Source organism: Ranitomeya imitator, chromosome 1 (genome assembly GCF_032444005.1).
Source record: "Ranitomeya imitator isolate aRanImi1 chromosome 1, aRanImi1.pri, whole genome shotgun sequence".
Classification (NCBI taxonomy): domain Eukaryota; kingdom Metazoa; phylum Chordata; class Amphibia; order Anura; family Dendrobatidae; genus Ranitomeya; species Ranitomeya imitator.
Window position 1 is genome coordinate 252,575,744 of NC_091282.1, and position 25,421 is coordinate 252,601,164.

The following is a 25,421-nucleotide window of genomic DNA, read 5'->3' on the forward strand; positions in this document are numbered from 1 at the left end:
ATGGCTGAACCAATGCGTCCACAGCTAACCCCGGATTGATTGGGTCTAGCGAGAAGAACTGGTCTACCTTTGTGTTCTGACTGTTCGCTAACAAGTCCACTTCTGGTTGTCCCCATCTTCTGACCAGTATCTGAAAGACTTCCGGGTTTAGGCTCCATTCTCCTGGATGGATTTTTGTCTTGCTCAGGAAGTCGGCGTGTACGTTTATTTCTCCTTTTATGTGTAGGGCGGATATGGAGAGAACATGTTCTTCGGCCCACGAAAATATTCTTGCTGATATTCTTTTTAGATCTTCGTGTCTTGTACTTCCCTGATGGCGAAGGTGGGCAACTGTTGTCCAAGTATATTTTTATATGGGAATTCTGCACAAGAGTTACTGCCGCTTTGAGAACTTCCTCCACTGCTTTTAGCTCTTTGAAGTTTGAGGATTGCTGTGCTATTTCGGTTGACCAGTATCCCTGGAATATGTGTTGGTCTACCGTAGCTCCCCAACCTTTCCCGCTGGCATCCACTGTTATGGTGACTGCTGGGTCTTGCAACCAAGGAACTCCTCATTAAGTTCTCCTTCTGTAGCCACCATGTCAATGAGGACCTTACATGCGGTGGTATCCGGATCTTTTTGTCTAGAGAACCTGGGGATCCGTCCCAGCTTGATAGGATATGGGTCTTGAGTATCCTGGTGTGGGCTTGTGCCCATGCCACCATCTGGATGCATGATGTCATGGTCCCTAGAACCGACATGAGCCATCTTAGAGATATTATCTTCTTGTCTCGCAACATTCTTATTTTTGTAAGCAGGGACCGCTTTTGTTCGGGTAAGAAAGATATTTGGTTGTGGGAGTCTAATAAGACCCCTAGGAAGATCTTCGTTGTGGACGGAACCATATCCGATTTTTGGGGGTTTACCACCCATCCCAGGGATGACAAGATCTGGATTGTTGTCTGAAGATGTTCCTGTAGAATTTGAACCGTGGGGGCCACTACCAAGAGGTCGTCCAGGTACGGGATTATGCATATCTGCCGACTTCTGATGTAGGCCATTACCTCGGACATGACCTTTGTGAAAATCCTTGGAGCCGAGGATAGTCCAAATGGGAGGACATTGAACTGAAAGTGGTCTATAGCCTCTCCTCTGGTGACCGCAAACCTTAGAAATTTCCGATAAGTTGGATGGACTGGGACGTGATAATATGCGTCCTGTAGGTCGATGGTTGCCATGATGAAGTCCTGCCCTATTAGGGGTACTGTCGATCTGACGGACTCCATTCTGAATCTTCTGTAAGTTACATATTGATTCAGAGGTCTTAAATTGATCATCATCCGATGGGTTCCATTTGTTTGTTTTTTTTATCAGAAATAGGTTGGAATAATGACCTTTGTTTCTTTTGTTTTCTGGGACTATGGAGACCACATTGTTGACTAAGATCCTTTATCCCCGCTATCAATGTGGATTGTAGCTTTGGTGTGGATAATGTTGTTGTCTTTATTCTTTTTTGGGGATATGATATGAACTCTATTTTCATCCCCTCTTTGACCAATCTTAAAGTCCACTGATCCACACCGATCTCTTGCCAGTATGGGAGGAAGTTCGAGATCCGACCCCCCACCATGATAGCGTCATTGCTTTCTTTGATTTTGGGGTTGGGAGAGAAAAAGATTCCCATCTTTCCCTCCTTTTGGATAACTCCAACGACCTGTCTTTCCCTTCCCTCTGTATTGAGGAGTATGCTCCTGCTGAGCGCGGAAGGGTCTTTTCCTAGGGTTTCTAGGTTCTGGTAAGGTTTTCTTCTTGTCTGAAGCCTTCTCCAGAAGATCATCCAAGGCTGGTCCAAACAAATACTTTCCTTTGAAGGGAATCGAACTCAGCCTCATCTTAGAAGTCATGTCACCAGACCAGGATCTTAGCCAAAGTCCACGCCTTACTGAGTTTGGATAATGCAGCTGATCTTGCCGTCACTCTCACGGATTCCGCGGAAGCATCCACTAAAAAGCCTGTTGCTTTTTGGAAGATAGGCAAAGAAGCTAGAAAATCTTCTCTCGGAGTACCTGAGGACAAGTGCTCCTCTAGCTGCCCCAGCCAGCGATGCATTGATCTAGCCACGCAAGTGGATACCGAGTTAATGTTCAATAAGGACGCTGACGTTTCCCACGATTTCCTTAGTAGTCCGTCCATCTTACGTTCCAGAGGGTCTCTCAGTTGGGAGGCATCCTCGAATGGTAGCGTGGTTTTCTTGGCTACTCTGGCAATTTGGACGTCCACTTTTGGAACCTCCGACCAGCAAGAAGCTGTCTCGGCATCTACAGGAAATCTGTCCTTAATTTCCGCTGGAGTAGTCAGCTTCTTTTCTGGGGCTTCCCACTCTTCCAGAACTAAATCCCGGATATTTTGGTGAATAGGAAACACCTGATGCTTCCTAGAACGAAGCCCCCCAAACATCTCTTCTTGTACTGACTGGGCAGTCTCCTCTTCCTCAATTTCCATAGTCTTCCTGACAGCTGTGAGGAGTTCTTCTATGTCAGTTGAAGAGAAGTAGTATCTCTCTTGCTGGACGGTCAGAGGTTCAAAGGCTAATTCACCTTCCTCTGGGGGTTTGTCTGACGTCTCCCCTTGGGAGTCCTCCTGCCCTTCTTCCTGTGGATTAAGTTTCCTTTTCTTAGCCTCAGGAGGGGCACTAGGAGATGGTGTAGGCTGGGAAAGAGCGGCCAGAGATGTTCTAATTTCATGCTGGATTAAGCCTTTGATCTCATCCATCAGAGACGGCTGTTCCTCCCTGATAATTTTTTCTGTGCATTCTTTGCACAATGATTTTTTATATGAAGAGGACAGCTTCTTCATACAAACTGCGCATTTGCGGGTAGTTTTGGATTTGCTTCCTGATGTGGGTTCCTTGTCCCCCTAAAAGGAAGGGGAGAAGGAATTATAAGACTATTATTATTATTTATTTATATAGCACCATTGATTCCATGGTGCTGTACATGAGAAGGGGTTACATACAAGTTACAAATATCACATACAGTAAAGAAACTAACAATGACGGACTGATACAGAGGGGCGAGGACCCTGCCCTTGCGGGCTTACATTCTACAGGATTATGGGGAAGGAGACAGTAGGTTGAGGGTTGCAGGAGCTCCGGTGGTGGTGAGGCGGTAGCTCCGGTGTTGGTGAGGCGGTAGCTTCGATAGTGATGAGGCAGCAGCGGTGTCAGTGCAGGCTGTAGGCTTTCCTGAAGAGATGAGTTTTCAGGTTCCGACTATAACCCACATCAGGGAGTGGACACCCTGGGCCAGACTACTCACTGGGGCCGGGATGGTGCTGTGATCTGCAGGTGCAGAGCGTGAGGAAGCAGACACCTCCATGGTCTTCACCACACAGTGGTCCTACCTGCGATGTCTTCCTGTCCAGGGCCTGAATATATAGGCGACCGGACCGCAGCACCTGTCCTCCTGGATGAGGACCTCCTCCTCCGGTGTCCGGAAGTATGTGGGGGAAGAACGCCGACGTCTGTTTGCCTAGCGTTCCAGCTGGAACGCACAAGGAACTTCCTGTTCAGTGAAGCCGGCCGGCGTCTGATGTCATATCCCGCCGTCAGCTTCAGACCGGAAGTCCCCACACACGCGCGCGGAGGAGGAGAAGGCCTGGAGAGCTCAGAGAGGCCTCCAGCTGAAGAAGCAGGTGCGGAATGGTGCGAGAGAAGTCCCGAGTCGGAGGAGACGGGAGCAACGAAGGGGAATAGACGTAAGTCCGATCCCCGCTGCCCGGCCAAAATCTCTATTTCCCCCCCGGTGACCGCTGCCGGCACAGTACACCTGGGATGACCTCTTCATCCCTAGTAGGGACAGGAAAGAACACTGAGGGGGAGGATGAGGGAGGGGTTATTTAACCTCTTGTCATTTCCTGTCCCTATTAGGAAAGGGGTAACATCCTCCAGGTGTGCTGTCGTGGGGGGTTACTAGAGAGAAAATTACTTTTCAATAGTTTAACAGCACTATAGAATCTTTAGTTAGGGTTTATTTGCCATTGGTAATTTGTAAACAGATAACAACAAGAACCATCAGGAAGATCATCTGATGGCACAAAGCAGGATCTAGCAGCCTGCACTGTTCACTGCACAAGTTTAAAAACAGAAGAAAAAAAAGTGATAAAAAAAGGTGGTCATAGCTTTTAAACTGTACAGGTTGTGTGCAAAAACACTATTTAACTGTGGATATTGGGTTAATCTGCAGGTAAATAGCATTAAGATGCCGCTTGGCACCCTTGCTTAAAACATTTGTACAAGGTCATTTCATTTCTGTAGCCGCTAGCCTTCAATGAAAGGGGTGTGCACACAGCAATTACAGTCATGGCTTACTATAATGTGATTTACCTCAGTAATTACTCCCTAGCACAATCAAAATGTTGGGTAGCGATTACAGTCATGCAACTATGCAGAGAAATATGCTGATATTCTCATGCGATTAGATGGGTCATACATGTTAAGTGTCCTTTTGGCGTGTTTACCAGTTAAACACTAGAACACTTTATAGATTCAAAAGAAAGCATAGGCTACATATGAAGCCTACAACTAATATTAAATCCATACTCTATTCTGGACATCAGCCGGGGTGCCACTGCAAGAATGTGCGTTAAGAAATGGTAGATGAGACTTACCTGAGGCATAATATTAAAAGTGGCCTTTTCAGGGTTAGCTCTCTCTTCCTCTTCATGCTTCAGGAGTAGACTCGCAACAAAATCTTCAATCTCTTGATGATATTGCCTATAGAGAAGTAATAAGATTACCGATTGCAGTTTTTTCTCTCAACCATTTAGTATATATTTATTCTGCACAAATACAAGGTGGCCATACACCATGACCAAAAGCCATTTCCACAGATTACCCACCCCCGCCCCTCAATACACACTGGACTTTGTCTTAGGGTACCGTCACACTAAAATGACGCTGCAGCGATACGACAACGATGTCGATCGCTGCAGCGTCGCTGTGTGGTCGCTGGAGAGCTGTCACACAGACAGCTCTCCAGCGACCAACGATCCGGAAGTCCCCTGGTAACCAGGGTAAACATCGGGTCACCGCTGTACTTTACGGCTGACCGGGAATGTAAGTATGTAGTGGTTTTTTTTGTTTTTTTTACATTTACACTGGTAACCGGGGTAAATATCGGGTTACTAAGCGTGGCCCTGCGCTTAGTAACCCGATGTTTACCCTGGTTACCAGTGAAGACATCGCTGAATCGGCGTCACACACGCCGATTCAGCGATGTCAGCGGGAGATCCAGCGACTAAATAAAGTTTCAAACGATCTGCTACGACGTACGATTCTCAGTGGGGTCCCTGATCGCAGTAGCGTGTCAGACACAGCGAGATCGTAAGGATATCGCTGGAACGTCACGGATCGTGCCGTCCTAGCCATCAAAGTGCCACTGTGTGACGGTACCCTTACCTGCATCTGTTCTCAACAGATCACTGTCAGACACTTCTGATGGCTGCCCATCTTCCTTCCATGACAATAAAAGCTACTCCCTCCTCCCCAGACATCTGCTTTCAGGGAAGAATTGAGTCACCCCTATACACATTTGATGTAATGGATTGAAAGACTTACTTTGAAATGACATGGTTCATAAATAGGATCTGCAGCAGTGGTCCATCAAGCACATCATCCACCGACAAGCCACTGAAAGAAACAGAATAGCAGAAAAAGAAAAAAAAAAAACAAAACAAAAAAAAAAAAAACAGTAAGGCGGTGTTCTGAACCACTCAAAAACACAATGAAGGTATACAAGAAGTCTCAAGTTACTGGACATTCCTTTATATAAACATTGGGTCACACTGAAAAAAATCTTTTGAATTTTCCGAACAATAATTCCAAAATTATTCAAATCTTTGAAAGAGATGGCAAAATGATAGCGAGTGGCTTGTGTAACACTATTCTGAAAAAAAGTATGTAAAGGAGACACAGCCGTAAATAAGCACTAGATCTCTGATGGTTTATCCCAAACTATACATGCTCTTATTGATTGCTATGAACACTGGTTGTGGAATAGTTTGGAAGTATATACACAACTCACAAAACGTTTGGGACATATGGCTTCTGGGTGAAATTTCAGGATGAACCTAAACTGCACTCTAAACTTTCAAGTGAACTGAAAGAAGTTGTTCACTACTTGGACAATCAACTTCTCATATCCCTCGCTTGACCCCCATAAAATAATAAAGCTTATACTCACCTTCCGTGCTGGCACTGTTCCCGCAGTGTAAGTGCTCTGTCTCCCGGGGCTCCCATGCTGCTGTTGTGACACGTGAAGCTGGAACCCAATCAGCAGCGGCGTCACAGTCCCCATCCTAATGAAGCAGGAATAGGGAGTCAGATCAGCTGCTGCCCAGACTTCCTCTTCATGTTCGATCTGTCCAAAGACGGGCACAGTAACGCTAATGCTAATTGAGCGCTGTCGTCACAACAACCGCACGAGAACCCTGGGATCGCGAGTGCCGAAGCCGCTGGAACGGTGCCAGCACAGGAGGGGACTATAAGTTTTATTATTTTGTGAGGTCGAAACATTTTGATCAAGAAGGGGTTGTACTAGTAGTGGATAACCCCATTAATGTAATCCTCTCTAAAAGTTCAATGTTTCAGTACTTTTTGCCCAATTCGCTCTTCTCCAACAAGGAGCTGAATGGAAAAATTCACAACAGGTATCCGATTCATGAATCGGACAATAAATTTCAGGGTTCAATTAAGATTGGTATATAAACAGCCCTCCTCATCATGTTGTTCAGATTTTGACATCATGACATCAAGATGACACCTAACAATTGATGAACAATACCTTGCCATTACAAGGCTTCAAGCAAGATGTCACCCCCAAAATCGAAGGTGAGCTAAGCCCACCAGCATCAGGGGAATTCTGGAATGCTGTAGCTAAGCCCCCGATGTATCCTGAAAGATGAGAAAAAGAGGTTAGATTATACTCACCCAGGTGCAGTCCCGGTCCAGTTCTGGTCCGATGGTCGTTGCGGTCCGGTGCCTCCCATCTTCATGCGATGACGTCCACTTCTTGTCTTCTTACCGTGGTTCCGGCGCAGGCGTACTTTGGCCTGTTGAGGGCAGAGCAAAGTACTGCAGTGCGCAGGCGCTGGGCCTCTCTGACCTTTTCCGGCGCCTGTGCCCTGCAGTCGTTTGCTCTGCCCTCAGACAAAGTACACCTGCGCCGGAGCTGCAGCGTGTAGACAAGAAGAGGACGTCATCGTAAGAAGATGGGAGGCCCTGGACGGGACCGCAACGCCCATCGCAACAGAACCGGACCGCCCCTGGGTGAGTATAATCTAACCTCTTTTTCTCATCTTTCAGGATACATCGGGGGCTTATCTACAGCATTACAGAATGCTGTAGATAAGCCCCTGATGCTGGTGGGCTTAGCTCACCTTCAGTTTTGGGGGCGACAGGTTCCCTTTAACTTTCTGTCCTTCAGACAAATACACTTTTGTGGGAGGACAATGACAGTTAAAAAAAAAATCCCATTGCAATTAATAAACATTCTCAATCCCAAAAATACGTCAAAAACAGAACACAATTAATTAGTCCTCTGACTATGGGTGCCCACCAGGTTTGTGTCCTGGTGACAAGCATTTTGTTGGCAAAAACAGTGCAGCACGTTGTGCTGTTAGCTCAAGTAAGCCTACAATCACACCTCCATAGTTCTCATAATGCAGTCTGTTTTGGTTTTTTTTATCCATGTGACTTCTGCTAAACTAGAGAATTATCAAACTGGCAAACAAAAAAATCATCGTTTTTCTAATTGACCAATTCCTTTGTGTCAATGAAGAAAAAGAAAAAAAAAAAAAAAAGGGTTCAGGGAGGCGAGTAGCTTCACAGCAAGGAGCAGATCTGGACGAGCATATACGGACTTTGGAAAAGGATGATGGTAATGGGAGAGCTTGATGTGAGAATACTAAAGGTAAGCGTAAAGGGAAAGTAAGCGGGCACCGCCAAGATAAAAACCGAAGGGTGCAACTATTGCGCCTTAAAGTATATACATGTTCAAGGAAATAAGGAAAAAAGGCTAAAAAAGCCGAAGCCAGCTCACCAACCAGACCATCAGATGCGGAGCACGGAATCCGTCCAGACCAAGACGTCCTGCAACAGCAACTCCAAACACCGAAAATATTCCAGGTCCAGCAAGATGGGTAAAAAAGTCTTTATTCATAACACCATGAAAATATAAAAGTTCCTTACACCAGGTAGACCAAACAGATGATAGTGTGAATACGGCTATGCGTTTCGACCAATATGGGTCTTACTCATGCCTGTGTGGTTCCAGGACTGAACGCCATAATATAGTAGAATCAGATCTGGGGACACACCCCCATGTGTCACAGGATTAAATCGTAAGGTCCCAAAACCACATATATTCCAAATCTTGATACACGCTTCCCTAGAGGTATGAACAAAAGAAATGAAATTTTGTATCATTATATTTAATGTTTTAAATGTGGTTTGTATATTTTCTTTTAAAGTATTTGGAATATATGTGGTTTCAGGACCTTACGATTTAATCATGTGACACATGGGGGTGTGTCCCCAGATCTGATTCTACTATATTATGGCTGGATTATTGCTGGAGCTGGAATATTTTACATGTTCAATAAACAAAATAAAAAATAAAAAAAAGAATGTGCAAATGAAAGTGCGCATACAACAAATGAAAAAGGCTTTATTAAAGGAAACAAAGTGCAAAAAGAAATAAAAACATAAACATAAATAAAAAAAACAAAATACCACACACACACAACTAATAGAATGTGCGTATACAGGCCAAGTTAGGTCTAATAACCCCAGAATAGATAAATATGTCTCCAGTGTTGAAAGGCCATATGCCATCACACACAATATAACAAGCAGTAAACAAACATGGAGTAAATATGAAGGAAACCACTTAAATTAAAGAGCCCCAAATAGAAACATGTTAATAATCTAGCAATAAACACTCACAAGAGGAGCACAGGTCCCATGAAAAACAACAAAACAAAAAAAAAAAAAATCAGTAATATCCCATATTTATCGATGTTGTGAACTGCAGAGACAGAAAGAACCAAATACTTGCCACCACATGGAGTATACAAGAGCCTGAAGAATCCCAACACGTGTCGCTACTACATGTAGCTTCGTCATGGAAGGTAAAAAAAAAAAGTCTGTCAGGTATATATGCCAGTAAGTGCTCTTACTAATGTTCCCGTGATCGCAAACACCTGTAGGCGGCAATCATAGGACATTCAGGCCAGCAGTGATATGTTAGTGCACTTGCGCAGTGAAGTAAAAGAGCCAAACAATTAAAATACCGATCAGAAAGTCGAGCGCATAAATCAAAGCTCACGTCTGCCTTGTACATGCGGTTTGAGTGCTATTGAATATACTCTGAATCAACTCTAACAATTTTCTCTCAAAAGCTTGTTTTGCTTTTATAGTTTTGTGATACTCTTTGCTCACCGTATATTGGTGATGAGACGCACTCTCTGCTCCTTTGGAACGCATGTTGACCTTTTGCGCAAGCCAGTAATGGCTTCCGATCTTTGGAGCGCACTTTTCTGTGATTGATCTGTATGGAACACAAGTGATCCCATTGCGCAGGTGCTGCGACTATTTCCGGCCGGTGATGCGCATACTTGACCGGCCTACCTGGAATGCATGCCGATCTATTGTGCAGACATGAGCTTTGCCTTTGATTTATGTGTTTGACTTTCTGATCGGTATTTTAACTTAGTCTGTATACACACATTCTATTAGGGGTGTGTGCATGTCTGTATATGCTTTTTTATGCAATTTTTAAATGTTTTTATGTCTTTTTGCACTTTATTCCCTTAAAGCCTTTTTCACTTGTGCGCGCACTTTCATTTGCGCATTCCTTTTTCTTTTTTGAACATGTAAATACTGAAGGTAAGGTGGGAACGCTCTGGATGTACCTGTACTGCCTTGGTGTGATTTCTATGGGAAAGCTTTGGCTGTCATTATACCAGTAACTGTACTCTGGGTGTCACTAGTGGGGTAAGGTGAAGAAGCAGGAGCTTGATGTCACTAGTCAGGGGGCTATGGATGTGGCTCACAACCCTGCATCAGAGCGACAATGTGTCTTTCAAGGTAAGAAAAGTTGGGGACCACTGGTCCAACATTCTCATTTTGTAGATACTCTTTCCATTGTTCCAAAAATATCTTTTTATATATAATGAATGCAGAGAGACCCTTAACATCACAGAGAAAGGACCTAAGCAGGATTCTTAAAGGGGGTTTCCGGGACTTAGGCTACTTTCACAAGCGTAGGTACGGGCCAGTCGCAGTGCGTCGGGCCGACGTACGCTGTGAAGTAAAAGCACAACGGGGGCAGCAGATGCAGTTTCTCAACGCATCCGCTGCCCCACTGTAAGGTCTGGGGAGGAGGGGGCGGAGTTCCGGCCGCGCATGCGCGGTCGGAAATGGCAGACACGACGCACAAAAAACGTTACATGTAGTGTTTTTTTGTGCCGACGGTCGGCCAAAACACGACGCATCCGTCGCACGACGGATGCGATGTGTGGCAATCCGTCGCTAATGAAAGTCTATGGAGAAAAAACGCATCCTGCGGGCAACTTTGCAGGATGCGTTTTTTTCTCCAAAACGACGCATTGCGATGGAGGCCAAACAACGCTAGTGTGAAAGTAGCCTTAAACAAAAAAATATACTTAACCACTAACAGTCAAGTAATTGCAACTTTCTGACTGTTGCGCATGGCGCTGTTCTCCCCCCGGCATAGAGCGGACACGGACTGCGCCTGCCGGGGATTCAGAAGCCTCTACTGACGAGACTTCCAAGATTATTCTGATTGACAGCACACTCCCCCAGTTAGGCAGCAGGGATCTGGCTATTAATCAGAATTACCTCGGAAGTCTCACCCCGCTGACAGAGCAGACTGGAAAAGAATTCTCCGCCTTGTAAACGTGATGTCAGCAGAGGCTTCTGAATCCCCGGCAGGAGATGCCTGTGACTGCTCTGTGTTGAGGAAGAATGGCGCAGCGCACAACAAGCAGGTAAGCTGCCAATACCTGCCTGTAAGCTTAGGCTCATTTTTTGTGAAGTGCCAGATATACCCTTTAAGGTGTATAGGTGTGCCTATGCAGCATCAATAGTAAAAAGAGAGAGCGAGAGAGAATTTCCCTGACTGGAAATTCTTCCACGCATGCTCAGTTTCAAAAGACGGAACCCGTCGCTGGATTCCTGCTTTTGACAGTCAGCGACAGATCCTGCGTCCATAGGCTTCCATTATAGCCAACGACGGACAGCGCAGGACCCGTCGCTGAGTGATTTTCTAACAAAGTAAAAACATTCCTCTGTGCGTTGTCTCTGCCTGACGGACAGCAATTTTCCGACGGATCCTGTGCACAACGGATAAAACGTGTGGCTATCCGTCGCTAATACAAGTCTATGGGAGAAAACAGGATCCAGCAGAAAAATTTGCTGGATCCTGTTTTTTCAAAAATCGACGGATTTCGACAGGAGGATAAAGACAGAAGTGTGAAAGAGGCTTTACTACAAGTCGTTTGTCCATTCACAGCAGAAACGGTGGCACACAACAGTGATATCTCGACCGCCACCGCCTACGGTGGCACACAACAGTGACTGCTCCCCCACCAATACAGGGTGGCACGCAACTGACTCCACACACACGGTGGCACGCAACAGTGACCCTCCCCCCCAGACACCCGGTGGCACACAACAGTGACCCCCCCGCACACACGCACGGTGGCATGCAATAGTGACCCCCCACACACACACACACACACACACACACACGGTGGCACGCAACAGTGACCCCCCCCCCCGCACACAAGCGGTGACAGGCAACAGTGACCGCGCGCGCACACACACACACGCGCGGTGACACGCAACAGTGACCCCCCGCGCGCGCACACACACACGGTGGCACGCAACAGTGACCCCCCCCCCACACACACACACACACACACACACGGTGGCATGCAACAGTGACCCCCCCCCTCACACACACGGTGCCACACAACAGTGACGCGCACGCACACACACACACGGTGGCACGCAACAGTGACCCCCCCCCCGCACACACACACGGTGGCACGCAACAGTGACCCCCCCCTCACACACACGGTGCCACGCAACAGTGACCCACCCGCGCGCGCGCACACACACACACACACACACACACACACACACACACACACACACACACACACACACACACACACACAGTGGCACGCAACAGTGACCCCCCCCGCACACACACACGGTGGCACGCAACAGTGACCCCCCTCTCCCCCCGCGGGCGCACACACACACGGTGGCATGCAACAGTGACCCCCCCCCCCCCGCGCACACACACACACACACACGGTGGCACACAACAGTGACCCGCGCACGGACACACACACACGGTGACACGCAACAGTGGCGCGCGCGCGCACACACACGGTGGCACGCAACAGTGACCCCCCCCCCCGCACACACACACGGTGACACGTAACAGTGACCACGCGCGCACGCACACACACACGCAACAGTGACACCCCCTCCCCCCCTACAGTGGCACGCAACAGTGACCCCCACCCCTACAGTGGCACGCAACTGTAATCCCCCCCACCACTACGGTGGCACACAACAGTGACACACCCTACAGTGCCTACACAGGTTGGTCCAGAAAACCACTGTAGGGATATGCCAGATTTACACACAGCTACTGATGGAGAGACTCGGACCCCATTATACCAATGTAATCCATCACACCGGAGACATCAGCAGTTACCCATCAGTCTGTACATTAGAACACTGCCATGTTCTGGTCAGGGCACGGTGGAGAACCACAGGTCGCAGCATATCCTACCTCGGTCGGGACAGAATAGACAGCTTCCTCCTGAGCTCTTGATGTTCACGACTGGATAAGGAAATAAGCAGTAAGAGAAGACAGAGGGGAATGTGTATACACGTGTGCTAACAGCCGAGAGCTCCCATTACTAGGGGAGGGGGATTATTGGACGGACACTTCCTTCAATGGACTCTCAGCCTTAGTGTAAAGGATATTCTCCGCCCGCAGCTGCTCTATGGTTTCCTCACATCTGGCGAGCTGTTCGTGAAAGCTGTTAGCCTCCACCTCGCTGTCCTCGGTCTGGTCAAACCTTATATGCACGGGCTGAGCAGCTTCACCATCCAACTGCTCAAAGAGCTCACTGTCCCCGAACTCCACCTCCGCCATCTTCAGACCTCCAGTCATAGAGGCGTACCATAGAGGTAATAGCACGCGCCGCCAACGTCAGACGTAGCGCACGTGACGCACGTAACGTGACGCACGCGGCCGCCATCTTTGTTTCTGGAATGAGCTGAGCACAGTCAATCCGACTCAGTGGGGGGCGGCGCGGCTGTGGGGGGCGGCGGCGGCTGCGGCTGCGGCAGGAACCTGAGTATATGAGCGCCGCGGTGTAGTGCTCCCCCAGGAGACAGCCCGGGGCTATGTATTAGTACAGAACTGATATCAGCGCATTGTATGACTTATTACCACAGTTTACTGTGTATGGTCACATGCTAGCACCCAGTATTTAGTAGGGCTTCCTTACTGTCATTTAACCCCTTAAAGACTATGTGATTTCCTGGGGGGGGGGGCGTTTTCGTTTTTGTTTCCCCTTTTTCCAAGAGCAATAACTTTTTTTATTTTTCCGTCAATGTTGCCTTAGCTTGTTTGCTTATATGATTTTATTTTTTGCGGGACGAGTTGATTTCACCATTAGTGCACTGGAAAATAGGGAAAAATTTAAATGCTAAAACTGACCTGCCAGGCGTTTTTAACTAAAAGAGCCACCTTGTGCAGCACTAATGCTGCATTCTGTCAAGGTGGCTCTTTTAGTTCGGGTCCCTGGAAATGCTGAAATAATTGGTTTTATAATGTGCCCCCTCATACCTGAATTTGTCAGGGGGGCATGTCTTTTCTCCCTGACACAAACGCCTCCCAGCCATCACTCAGGGCCTCCGTGCGCCGCCTCCATGTCCTACATGAATGTCCCCGGTGCCTGCGCTGTAAGTTTGAAGGGCAGTGCAAACTGCGCATGCCCGAAAAAAAACTTACAGCGGCGGGGACGTTCAGGAAGGAAATGGAGGCAGCGCACGGAGCAGCAGTGTGAGGACTAAAGCACCTGACCCGGGGAGGGAGAGTAAGGTGCACTTTGTGATCTGGAAAATCCCTTTCAGCATTTTAAAACCATCCCACTCATTTCAAGTTTTTTTAATTTTTTTCTTCTGTTTATTATATGTTGGACATTGTTTTTTTATTTTAAAGGGAATCTGTCACCTACTTTTTCATATATAAGCTGCTGCCACCGCCATCAGGGGCTTATCTACAGCATTCTGTATAAGCTGTAGATAAGCCCCCAATGTAACCTGAAAGATAAGAAAAACAAGTCACCTGGGGTGCCGTCTGGTCGGATGGGCGTCGCCGTCCGGGTCTGGCGCCTTCCATCTTCATGCGATGACGTCTTCTTCCTTGCTTACTGTCACGGCTCCTGCGCAGGCATACTTTGTGTGCCTTGTTGAGAGCAGAGCAAAGTACTGCAGTGCGCAGGTGCCCGGGAAAGGTCCGAGAAGCCCAGCGCCTGCAGTACTTTGCAAGGAAGCAAGGAAGAGGACGTCATCGCATGAAGATGGGAGGCCCCGGACCGTGACGACCATCGCAACGCCAAGTACGCCTGCGCAGGAGCCGCGACAGGAAGCAAGAAAGAGGACGTTATCTTATGAAGAGGGGAGGCGCCACCCGGACCGTGACGACCATCACGACGCCAAGTACACCTGCGCAGGAGCCGCAACAGGAAGCAAGAAAGAGGACGTTATCGTATGAAGATGGGAGGCGCCGGGCCGCGACGCCCATCGGACCCGGTCACTTTCCCCCAGGTGAGTACACTGTGTTCCAAATTATTATGCAACTTGGATTTAAGTGCCATAAAGATTTAATTGTTTTGTTTTTCAAATAAACCCGATGGATGGTATTGTGTCTCAGGGCTCAATGGATCACTGAAATTAATCTTAAACACATGTGATAATTAGTTTTCCAGGTGATTCTAATTAAAGGAAAACTACTTAAAAATGATGTTCCACATTATTAAGCAGGTTTCAAGTAAAATGGGAACTAAAAAGGATCTCTCTGCTGCTGAATAGCATTAAATAATGCAATGCCTTGGACAAGGTATGAAAACATTAGATATTCCACGAAAACTTAATAGTGGTCATCATACTGTGAAGAGATTTGTGACTGAAACAGAGCACAGACAGAGTTCATGCAGATAAAGACATAATGAAGAAGGTTTCTGCCAGACAGATTGATGGGATTGAGAGAGCAGCTGCCAAAATACCATTACAAAGCAGCAAACAGTTATTTGAAGCTGCTGGTGCCTCTGGAGTCCCTCCAACCTCAAGGCAGGGCCGCCATCAGGGCATTATGGCCGTGACTGGTGTATGGGACCCGAGGGCAGAGGGGGCCCGCATCGGGCCCCGTCTCATCTGCTCACCGGGCCCCTACCGGCAGCCGCAGGCTAACCGGGCCCTTAGCACCGACGCTGCAGCTGTTTAAAGCTATTGACGTGCGGGCGCGGGCCCGCACGTCAATAGTTAACAGCCGCCAGCCAATCTGAGGCTGGCAGCTGACGTCAGCCGCAGCGTGCGTGCATGTCGCCGGTGTCTGACATCATTGTCAGTCGCCGGCGAGTGCACGCTGCAGCTGTGTGGAGACAGAGAACTTCGCCCGCCGCTGGAGCACGGCCAGGTGAGAAGAACTTGTTTGGTTTTTTTTCACTGAGAGCGGCGATCTGGGGGGCCCAGGGCAGAATGCTGGACACGGGCAAAACGCTGGACACAGGGGCAGAAAGCTGGACACGGGCAGAAAGCTGGACATAGAGGCAGAACGCTGGACACGGGCAGAAAGCTGGACACGGGCAGAAAACTGGACACGGGCAGAAAGCTGGACATGGGCAAAACGCTGGGCACAGGGGCAGAAAGCTGGACACGGGCAGAAAGCTGGACACAGGGGCAGAAAGCTGGACACGGGCAGAAAGCTGGACACGGGCAGAACGCTGGACACGGGCAGAATGCTGGACACGGGCAGAACGCTGAACATGGGCAGAAAGCTGGACACTGGGGCAGAACGCTGGACACAGGGGCAGAATGCTGGACAAAGGGGCAGAAAGCTGGACACAGGCAGAATGCTGGACACGGGCAGAATGCTGGACAAAGGGGCAGAATGCTAGACACGAGGGCAAAATGCTGGACATGGGGGCAGAACGCTGGACACGGGCAGAACGCTGGACACGGGCAGAACGCTGGACACGGGCAGAAAGCTGGACACAGGGGCAGAATGTTGGACACGGGCAGAATGCTGGACATGGGCAGAATGCTGGACACGTGCAGAATGCTGGACAAAGGGGCAGAATGCTGGACACGGGGGCAGAGTGCTGGACATGGGGGCAGAACTGTTGTGAATTCCGCTCTTGGGCTCCCTCCGGTGGTTGTAAGTAGCATTTTTGTGAGTTCTGCTCTTTGGCTCCCTCCTGTGGTTTTGAGTGGTATGGCTGCTTCTTGGATTTAGCTTCAGCAGCTGTTTTCACTGATCGTCTTTCTGGCTCAGCTATATTAGTCTGGCCTTATCCCTCATTCAATGCCAGTTGTCAATTGTTCCTGCCTGGAGTCATTGCTCTTAGGTCTTTCCTGACACTCTGACCAGTTCATCAAAGCTAAGTCCTTGCTTGTCCTTTTGCGGTTCTCTTGTTGTGGACTTTGTTGTTCAGCACTTTCTTTGTTTTTGTTCATTTGTCCAGCTTTTCAGTATGGATCTATTCAGTTAAGCTGGAAGCTCTGGGCAGCAGAGTTTGCCCTCCACACCTTTAGTCTGGTGTGGAGATTTTTGCAGTTCTCTGCGGTGGACTTTTTCTAGTTTTTTTTTTACTGACCGCACAGCGTTCTGTTCTGTACTATTTCTATTTAGCTAGAAGTGGCCTCCTGTGCTAAATCTTGTTTCATACTACGTATGTCATTTCCTTCTCCTCTCACAGTCATTATTTGTGGGGGGCTAATCTATCCTTTGGGGATTTTCTCTGAGGCAAGATAGTTTTCCTGCTTCTATCTTTAGGGGTAGTTAGCTCTTAGGCTGTGACGAGATGCCTAGGCCGAGTTAGGAGCATTCCACGGCTACTTCTAGTGTTGTGTTGAGCTTAGGGACTGCGATCAGTATAGTTGCCACCTGCTCAGAGCTTGACGCTCTATAACAGTACAACTGGTCAAAAATGAGCTGAATGCCTCTCAAAAGAAGGAAGAGAAAAAGAGTTCTGAGCCATTTTTTTTTCTTTAGTTTGTTTTGTCTTTTTCCTTCCTCTTGATATCTGGGTGATTCGGGATTTGGATGCAGGCATGGATGTTCAGGGTTTGTTTTCTCGTGTGGATCAGCTTGCTGCAAGAGTACAGAGTATTCAAGATTATGTGGTTCAGACTCCGGCCTTAGAGCCTAGAATTCCTACTCCGGATTTGTTTTACGGGGATAGATCTAAGTTTTTGAACTTTAAAAATAACTGCAAATTGTTTTTTGCTCTGAAACCCCGTTCCTCTGGTGACCCCATTCAGCAAGTAATGATAGTTATTTCTCTACTGCGTGGCGACCCTCAGGACTGGGCATTCTCACTTGAGTCAGGGAATCCGGCATTGCTTAATGTAGATGCATTTTTTCAATCGCTCGGATTATTGTATGACGAACCTAACTCTGTAGAGCATGCTGAGAAAACACTGTTGGCCCTGTGTCAGGGTCAGGAAGCGGCAGAATTATACTGCCAGAAATTTAGAAAATGGTCTGTGCTCACTAAATGGAATGAGGACGCTCTGGCAGCAATTTTCAGAAAGGGTCTTTCTGAAGCCCTTAAAGATGTTATGGTGGGGTTTCCCACGCCTGTTGGTTTGAGCGAATCTATGTCTCTGGCCATTCAGATTGATCGGCGCCTGCGCGAACGCAAAGTGTTGCACCATATGGGAGTGTCCTCTAAGCAAAGTCCTGAGCCCATGCAATGTGATAGGATTTTGACTAGAGCGGAACAGAGGGGATACAGACGTCAGAATGGGCTGTGTTTTTACTGTGGTGATTCTGTTCATACTATTTCTGATTGCCCTAAGCGTATTAAGAGGGTCGCTACATCTGTTACCATTAGTACTGTGCAGCCTAAGTTTCTCCTGTCTGTGACCCTGATTTGCTCATTGTCATTTTTTTTCTGCCATGGCATTTGTGGATTCAGGCGCTGCTCTGAACTTAATGGACTTAGAATTCGCTAGGCGCTGTGGTTTTTCTTTGCAGCCTTTACAGAGTCCCATACCCTTGAGGGGTATTGATGCTACACCATTGGCCAAGAATAAACCTCAGTACTGGACGCAGATTACTATGTACACGGCTCCTGCACATCAGGAAGATTGCCGTTTTCTGGTGTTGCATAATTTACATGATGTTGTTGTACTGGGTTTTCCATGGTTGCAAGTACACAATCCAGTGCTGGATTGGAAATCAATGTCTGTGACTAGTTGGGGTTGTCAAGGGGTACATAGTGACGTTCCTTTGATGTCAATTACCTCTTCCCTCTCTTCTGATGTTCCTGAATTTTTGTTAGATTTCCAGGATGTATTCGATGAGCCCAAGTCCAGTTCCCTTCCACCACACAGGGACTGTGATTGTGCTATTGACTTGATTCCTGGCTGTAAGTTCCCTAAGGGCCGACTTTTCAACCTGTCTGTGCCAGAGCATGCCGCCATGCGGAGCTATGTTAAGGAGTCTTTAGAGAAGGGGCATATTCGGCCGTCTTCGTCACCATTGGGAGCGGGATTCTTTTTTGTTGCCAAGAAGGATGGCTCCTTAAGACCCTGTATTGATTATCGCCTTCTTAATAAGATCACGGTCAAATTCCAATATCCTTTACCTTTGCTCTCTGATTTGTTTGCTAGGATTAAGGGGGCTAGTTGGTTTACCAAGATTGACCTCCGAGGGGCATATAATCTTGTTCGTATTAGACAGGGTGACGAATGTAAGACTGCATTTAATATGCCCGAAGGGCATTTTGAATACCTTGTGATGCCATTTGGGCTCTCTAATGCTCCATCTGTGTTCCAGTCTTTCATGCGTGATATTTTCCGCAATTATCTTGACAAATTCCTGATTGTGTATTTGGATGATATTTTGATTTTTTCCGATGATTGGGAGTCTCATGTGAAGCAGGTCAGGATGGTATTCCAGATCCTTTGTGATAATGCTCTATTTGTGAAGGGGTCTAAGTGCCTATTTGGAGTTCAGAAGGTCTCTTTTTTGGGGTTTATTTTTTCTCCTTCGTCTATAGAAATGGATCCTGTTAAGGTCCAAGCCATTCATGACTGGATTCAACCCACATCTGTGAAGAGCCTTCAGAAATTTTTGGGCTTTGCTAATTTTTATCGCCGTTTCATTGCCAACTTCTCTAGTGTGGTTAAACCCCTGACTGATTTGACGAAGAAAGGCGCTGATGTGACTAATTGGTTCTCTGAGGCTGTTGAGGCCTTTCAGGGGAGCTTAAATACCGATTTACTTCTGCCCCTGTGTTGCGTCAACCGGATGTTTCTCTTCCTTTTCAGGTTGAGGTTGACGCTTCTGAGATTGGGGCAGGGGCCGTTTTGTCACAGAGGAATTCTGATGGTTCCTTGATGAAGCCATGTGCCTTCTTTTCCCGAAAGTTTTCGCCTGCGGAACGCAATTATGATGTCGGCAATCGGGAGTTGTTGGCTATGAAGTGGGCGTTTGAGGAGTGGCGAAATTGGCTTGAGGGAGCCAAGCACCGCATTGTGGTCTTGACCGATCATAAGAATTTGATTTACCTTGAGTCGGCCAAGCGGCTGAACCCTAGACAGGCTCGGTGGTCCCTGTTTTTCTCCCGTTTTGATTTTGTGGTCTCATATCATCCAGGATCTAAGAATGTTAAGGCAGATGCCCTCTCTAGGAGTTTTTTGCCGGATTCTCCTGGAGTCCTTGAGCCGGTTGGCATTCTTAAGGAAGGGGTGATTCTTTCTGCCATCTCCCCTGATTTGCGGCGGGTGCTTCAGGAATTTCAGGCTGATAGGCCTGACCGCTGTCCTGTGGGGAAGCTGTTTGTTCCTGATAGATGGACGAGTAAGGTGATTTCTGAGGTCCATTGTTCAGTGTTGGCTGGTCATCCTGGGATTTTTGGTACCAGAGATTTGGTTGCTAGGTCCTTTTGGTGGCCTTCCTTGTCGCGTGATGTCCGTGCTTTTGTGCAGTCCTGTGGGACTTGCGCCCGAGCCAAGCCTTGCTGTTCCCGCGCTAGTGGGTTGCTTTTGCCTTTGCCCGTCCCGGAGAGGCCTTGGACGCATATTTCCATGGATTTTATTTCGGATCTTCCTGTGTCCCAGAGGATGTCTGTTACCTGGGTGGTTTGTGACCGGTTCTCTAAAATGGTCCATTTGGTACCTTTGCCTAAATTGCCTTCCTCCTCTGATTTGGTTCCATTGTTTTTTCAGCATGTGGTTCGTTTGCATGGCATTCCGGAGAATATTGTGTCTGACAGAGGTTCCCAGTTTGTTTCCAGGTTTTGGCGGGCCTTTTGTGCTAGGATGGGTATTGATTTGTCTTTTTCTTCGGCGTTCCATCCTCAGACCAATGACCAAACTGAGCGAACTAATCAGACCTTGGAAACCTATTTGAGATGCTTTGTGTCTGCTGATCAGGATGATTGATGTTGTGAATTCTGTTGTTGGGCTCCCTCCTGTGTTCATGAATGGTACTTCGGATGGTTCTGTCCATGGACTTCCTCTGGTGGGTGTTTCTGAGTTTCCTTCCTCAGGTGACGAGGTTAATTCGTTAGCTGGCTGCTCTATTTAACTCCACTTAGATCATTGCTCCATGCCACCTGTCAATGTTCCAGTATTGGTCTAGTTCACTCCTGGATCGTTCTTGTGACCTGTCTTCCCAGCAGAAGCTAAGTTCCAGCTTGTATTTCTTTGGTTTGCTATTTTTCTGTTCAGCTTGCTATTTTTATTGTTGTCTTGCTTGCTGGAAGCTCTGGGACGCAGAGGGAGCACCTCCGCACCGTGAGTCGGTGCGGAGGGTCTTTTTTTGCGCCCTCTGCGTGGTCTTTTTGTAGGTTTTTGTGCTGACCGCAAAGTAACCTTTCCTATCCTCGGTCTGTTCAGTAAGTCGGGCCTCAATTTGCTAAATCTATTTCATCTCTGTGTTTGTATTTTCATCTTTACTCACAGTCATTATATGTGGGGGGCTGCCTTTTCCTTTGGGGAATTTCTCTGAGGGAAGGTAGGCTTTATTTTTCTATCTTCAGGGCTAGCTAGTTCCTTAGGCTGTGCCGAGTTGCATAGGGAGCGTTAGGCGCAATCCACGGCTATTTCTAGTGTGTTTGATAGGATTAGGAATTGCGGTCAGCAGAGTTTCCACGTCCCAGAGCTCGTCCTTATTATCAGTAACTATCAGGTCTTTCTGTGTGCTCTTAACCACCAGGTCCATTATTGTCCTGACCACCAGGTCATAACAGTACAGGTGGCCCAAAGTACTAATGCATCTCAATAGAGGGATAAGAGAAGTTCTGAGACCATTTTTTTTTCTTTGCAGTGTTTTTTGTCTCTCTTTTCCCCTTTACCTCTGGGTGGTTCAGGACACTGGTGTAAACATGGACATTCAAGGTCTGTCCTCTTGGATGTATAATCTCACTACAAGGGTACAAAACATTCAAGATTTTGTGGTTCAGAATCCGATGTCAGAGCCTAGGATTCCAATTCCTGATTTGTTTTTTGGTGATAGATCTAAGTTCTTGGATTTCAAAAATAATTGTAAATTGTTTCTTGCCTTGAAACCTCGCTCCTCAGGTGACCCTGTTCAACAAGTAAAGATCATTATTTCTTTGTTACGTGGTGACCCTCAAGACTGGGCATTTTCCCTTGCGCCAGGAGATCCGGCATTGCGTGATGTTGATGCGTTTTTCCTGGCGCTTGGATTGCTTTATGACGAACCTAATTCAGTGGATCAGGCAGAGAAAATCTTGCTGGCTCTGTGTCAGGGTCAGGATGAAGCGGAGATATATTGTCAGAAGTTTAGAAAGTGGTCTGTGCTCACTCAGTGGAATGAATGTGCCCTGGCAGCAATCTTCAGAAAGGGTCTCTCTGAAGCCCTTAAGGATGTCATGGTGGGGTTTCCCATGCCTGCTGGTCTGAATGAGTCTATGTCCTTGGCCATTCAGATCGATCGACGCTTGCGTGAGCGTAAAGCTGTGCACCATTTGGCGGTACTATCTGAGCATGGGCCTGAACCTATGCAATGTGATAGGACTTTGACCAGAGCTGAACGGCAAGAACACAGACGTCGGAATGGGCTATGTTTTTACTGTGGTGATTCCACTCATGCTATCTCCGATTGTCCTAAGCGCACTAAGCGGTTCGCTAGGTCTGCCACCATTGGTACGGTACAGTCTAAATTTCTATTGTCTGTTACTCTGATTTGCTCTTTGTCATCCTATTCTGTTATGGCATTTGTGGATTCAGGCGCTGCCCTGAATTTGATGGACTTGGAGTATGCCAGGCGCTGTGGTTTTTTCTTGGAGCCCTTGCAGTATCCTATTCCATTGAGAGGAATTAATGCTACGCCTTTGGCCAAGAATAAGCCTCAGTACTGGACCCAATTGACCATGTGCATGGCTCCTGCACATCAGGAGGATATCCGCTTTCTGGTGTTGCATAATCTGCATGATGTGGTCGTTTTGGGGTTGCCATGGCTACAGGTTCATAATCCAGTATTGGACTGGAAATCTATGTCTGTGTCCAGCTGGGGTTGCCAGGGGGTACATGGTGATGTTCCATTTTTGTCTATTTCGTCTTCCACTCCTTCTGAAGTTCCAGAGTTTTTGTCGGATTATCGGGATGTATTTGATGAGCCCAAAGCCAGTGCCCTACCTCCTCATAGGGATTGCGATTGTGCAATTAATTTGATTCCTGGTAGTAAGTTTCCTAAGGGCCGATTGTTAAATTTATCTGTGCCAGAACACGCCGCTATGCGGAGTTATATAAAGGAATCCTTGGAGAAAGGCCATATTCGCCCGTCGTCATCACCGTTAGGAGCATGGTTCTTTTTTGTGGCCAAGAAGGATGGTTCTTTGAGACCTTGTATTGATTACCGCCTTCTTAATAAAATTACAGTCAAATTTCAGTATCCTTTGCCGTTGCTGTCTGATTTGTTTGCTCGTATTAAAGGGGCTAGTTGGTTCACCAAGATATATCTTCGAGGGGCGTATAATCTTGTGCGTATTAAACAAGGCGATGAATGGAAAACAGCATTTAATACGCCCGAGGGCCATTTTGAGTACCTGGTTATGCCATTCGGGCTTTCCAATGCTCCATCTGTATTTCAGTCCTTTATGCATGACATCTTCCGAGAGTACCTGGATAAATTCCTGATTGTGTATTTGGATGATATTTTCGTCTTTTCAGATGATTGGGAGTCTCATGTGAAGCAGGTCAGAATGGTGTTCCAGGTCCTTCGTGCGAATTCCTTGTTTGTGAAGGGGTCAAAGTGTCTCTTTGGAGTTCAGAAGGTTTCATTTTTGGGATTCATTTTTTCCCCTTCTACTATCGAGATGGACCCTGTTAAAGTCCAGGCCATTTACGATTGGACTCAGCCGACATCTGTGAAGAGCCTGCAAAAGTTCCTGGGCTTTGCTAATTTTTATCGGCGCTTCATCGCTAATTTTTCTACTGTTGCTAAACCATTGACTGATTTGACCAAGAAGGGTGCTGATGTGGTCAATTGGTCTTCTGCAGCTGTGGAGGCTTTTCAGGAGTTGAAGCGTCGTTTTTCTTCTGCCCCTGTGTTGTGCCAGCCAGATGTTTCGCTCCCGTTTCAGGTTGAGGTTGATGCTTCTGAGATTGGAGCAGGGGCTGTTTTGTCGCAAAGAAGATCTGATGGCTCGGTGATGAAGCCATGTGCTTTCTTTTCTAGAAAGTTTTCGCCTGCTGAGCATAAATATGATGTTGGTAATCGTGAGTTGTTGGCCATGAAGTGGGCATTCGAGGAGTGGCGTCATTGGCTGGAAGGAGCCAAGCATCGCGTGGTGGTCTTGACAGATCACAAGAATTTGACTTTTCTTGAGTCTGCCAAATGACGGTTGAATCCGAGACAGGCTCGATGGTCGTTATTTTTCTCCCGTTTTGATTTTGTGGTTTCGTACCTTCCGGGCTCTAAGAATGTGAAGGCTGATGCCCTGTCAAGGAGTTTTGTGCCTGACTCTCCGGGTGTTCCTGAGCCGGCGGGTATTCTCAAAGAGGGGGTAATTTTGTCTGCCATCTCCCCTGATTTGCGGCGGGTGCTGCAAAAATTTCAGGCTGATAGACCGGACCGGACTGTTTGTCCCCGATAGATGGACTAGTAGAGTTATCTCTGAGATTCATTGTTCAGTGTTGGCTGGGCATCCTGGAATCTTTGGTACCAGAGATTTGGTGGCTAGATCCTTTTGGTGGCCGTCTTTGTCGCGGGATGTGCGTTCTTTTGTGCAGTCCTGTGGGACCTGTGCTCGGGCTAAGCCCTGCTGTTCTCGTGCCAGTGGGTTGCTTTTGCCCTTGCCGGTCCCGAAGAGGCCCTGGACGCATATTTCTATGGATTTTATTTCGGATCTCCCCGTCTCTCAAAAGATGTCGGTCATTTGGGTGGTTTGTGATCGCTTTTCTAAGATGGTCCATTTGGTACCTTTGTCTAAATTGCCTTCCTCCTCTGATTTGGTGCCATTATTTTTCCAGCATGTGGTTCGTTTACATGGTATCCCGGAGAACATCGTTTCTGACAGAGGTTCCCAGTTTGTTTCGAGGTTTTGGCGATCCTTTTGTGCTAAGATGGGCATTGATTTGTCTTTTTCCTCGGCTTTCCATCCTCAGACAAATGGGCAAACCGAACGAACTAATCAGACTTTGGAAACATATCTGAGATGCTTTGTTTCTGCTGATCAGGATGATTGGGTGTCCTTTTTGCCGTTGGCTGAGTTCGCCCTTAATTACCGGGCCAGCTCGGCTACTTTGGTTTCGCCGTTTTTCTGCAATTCTGGTTTCCATCCTCGTTTCTCTTCAGGGCAGGTTGAGTCTTTGGACTGTCCTGGTGTAGATACTGTGGTGGATAGGTTGCAGCAGATTTGGACTCATGTAGTGGACAATTTGACATTGTCCCAGGAGAAAGCTCAACGTTTCGCTAACCGCCGGCGCTGTGTGGGTCCCCGACTTCGTGTTGGGGATTTGGTTTGGTTGTCGTCTCGTTATTTTCCTATGAAGGTTTCCTCTCCTAAATTTAAACCTCGTTTCATTGGTCCGTATAAGATTTCTGAGGTTATCAATCCTGTGTCA

General features: G+C 47.4%; 1 protein-coding gene across 2 annotated transcripts in view; it reads right to left on the reverse strand.

The window, feature by feature from the left end:
- ZCCHC8 (zinc finger CCHC-type containing 8) overlaps positions 1–13,264 on the reverse strand; it is an 82,226-nt gene extending 68,962 nt beyond the window's left edge. For both annotated transcript variants that reach the window (XM_069755643.1, XM_069755639.1), the window contains exons 1-4: positions 13,069–13,264; positions 12,874–12,914; positions 5,598–5,669; positions 4,649–4,754 (exon numbers count right to left, since the gene is read on the reverse strand). In XM_069755643.1, the coding sequence (XP_069611744.1) occupies positions 4,649–4,754; positions 5,598–5,669; positions 12,874–12,914; positions 13,069–13,260 (411 nt within the window). In that variant the 5' untranslated portion in view covers positions 13,261–13,264. The remainder of the gene's footprint in view (positions 1–4,648; positions 4,755–5,597; positions 5,670–12,873; positions 12,915–13,068) is intronic.
- Positions 13,265–25,421: the final 12,157 nt, after the last annotated feature.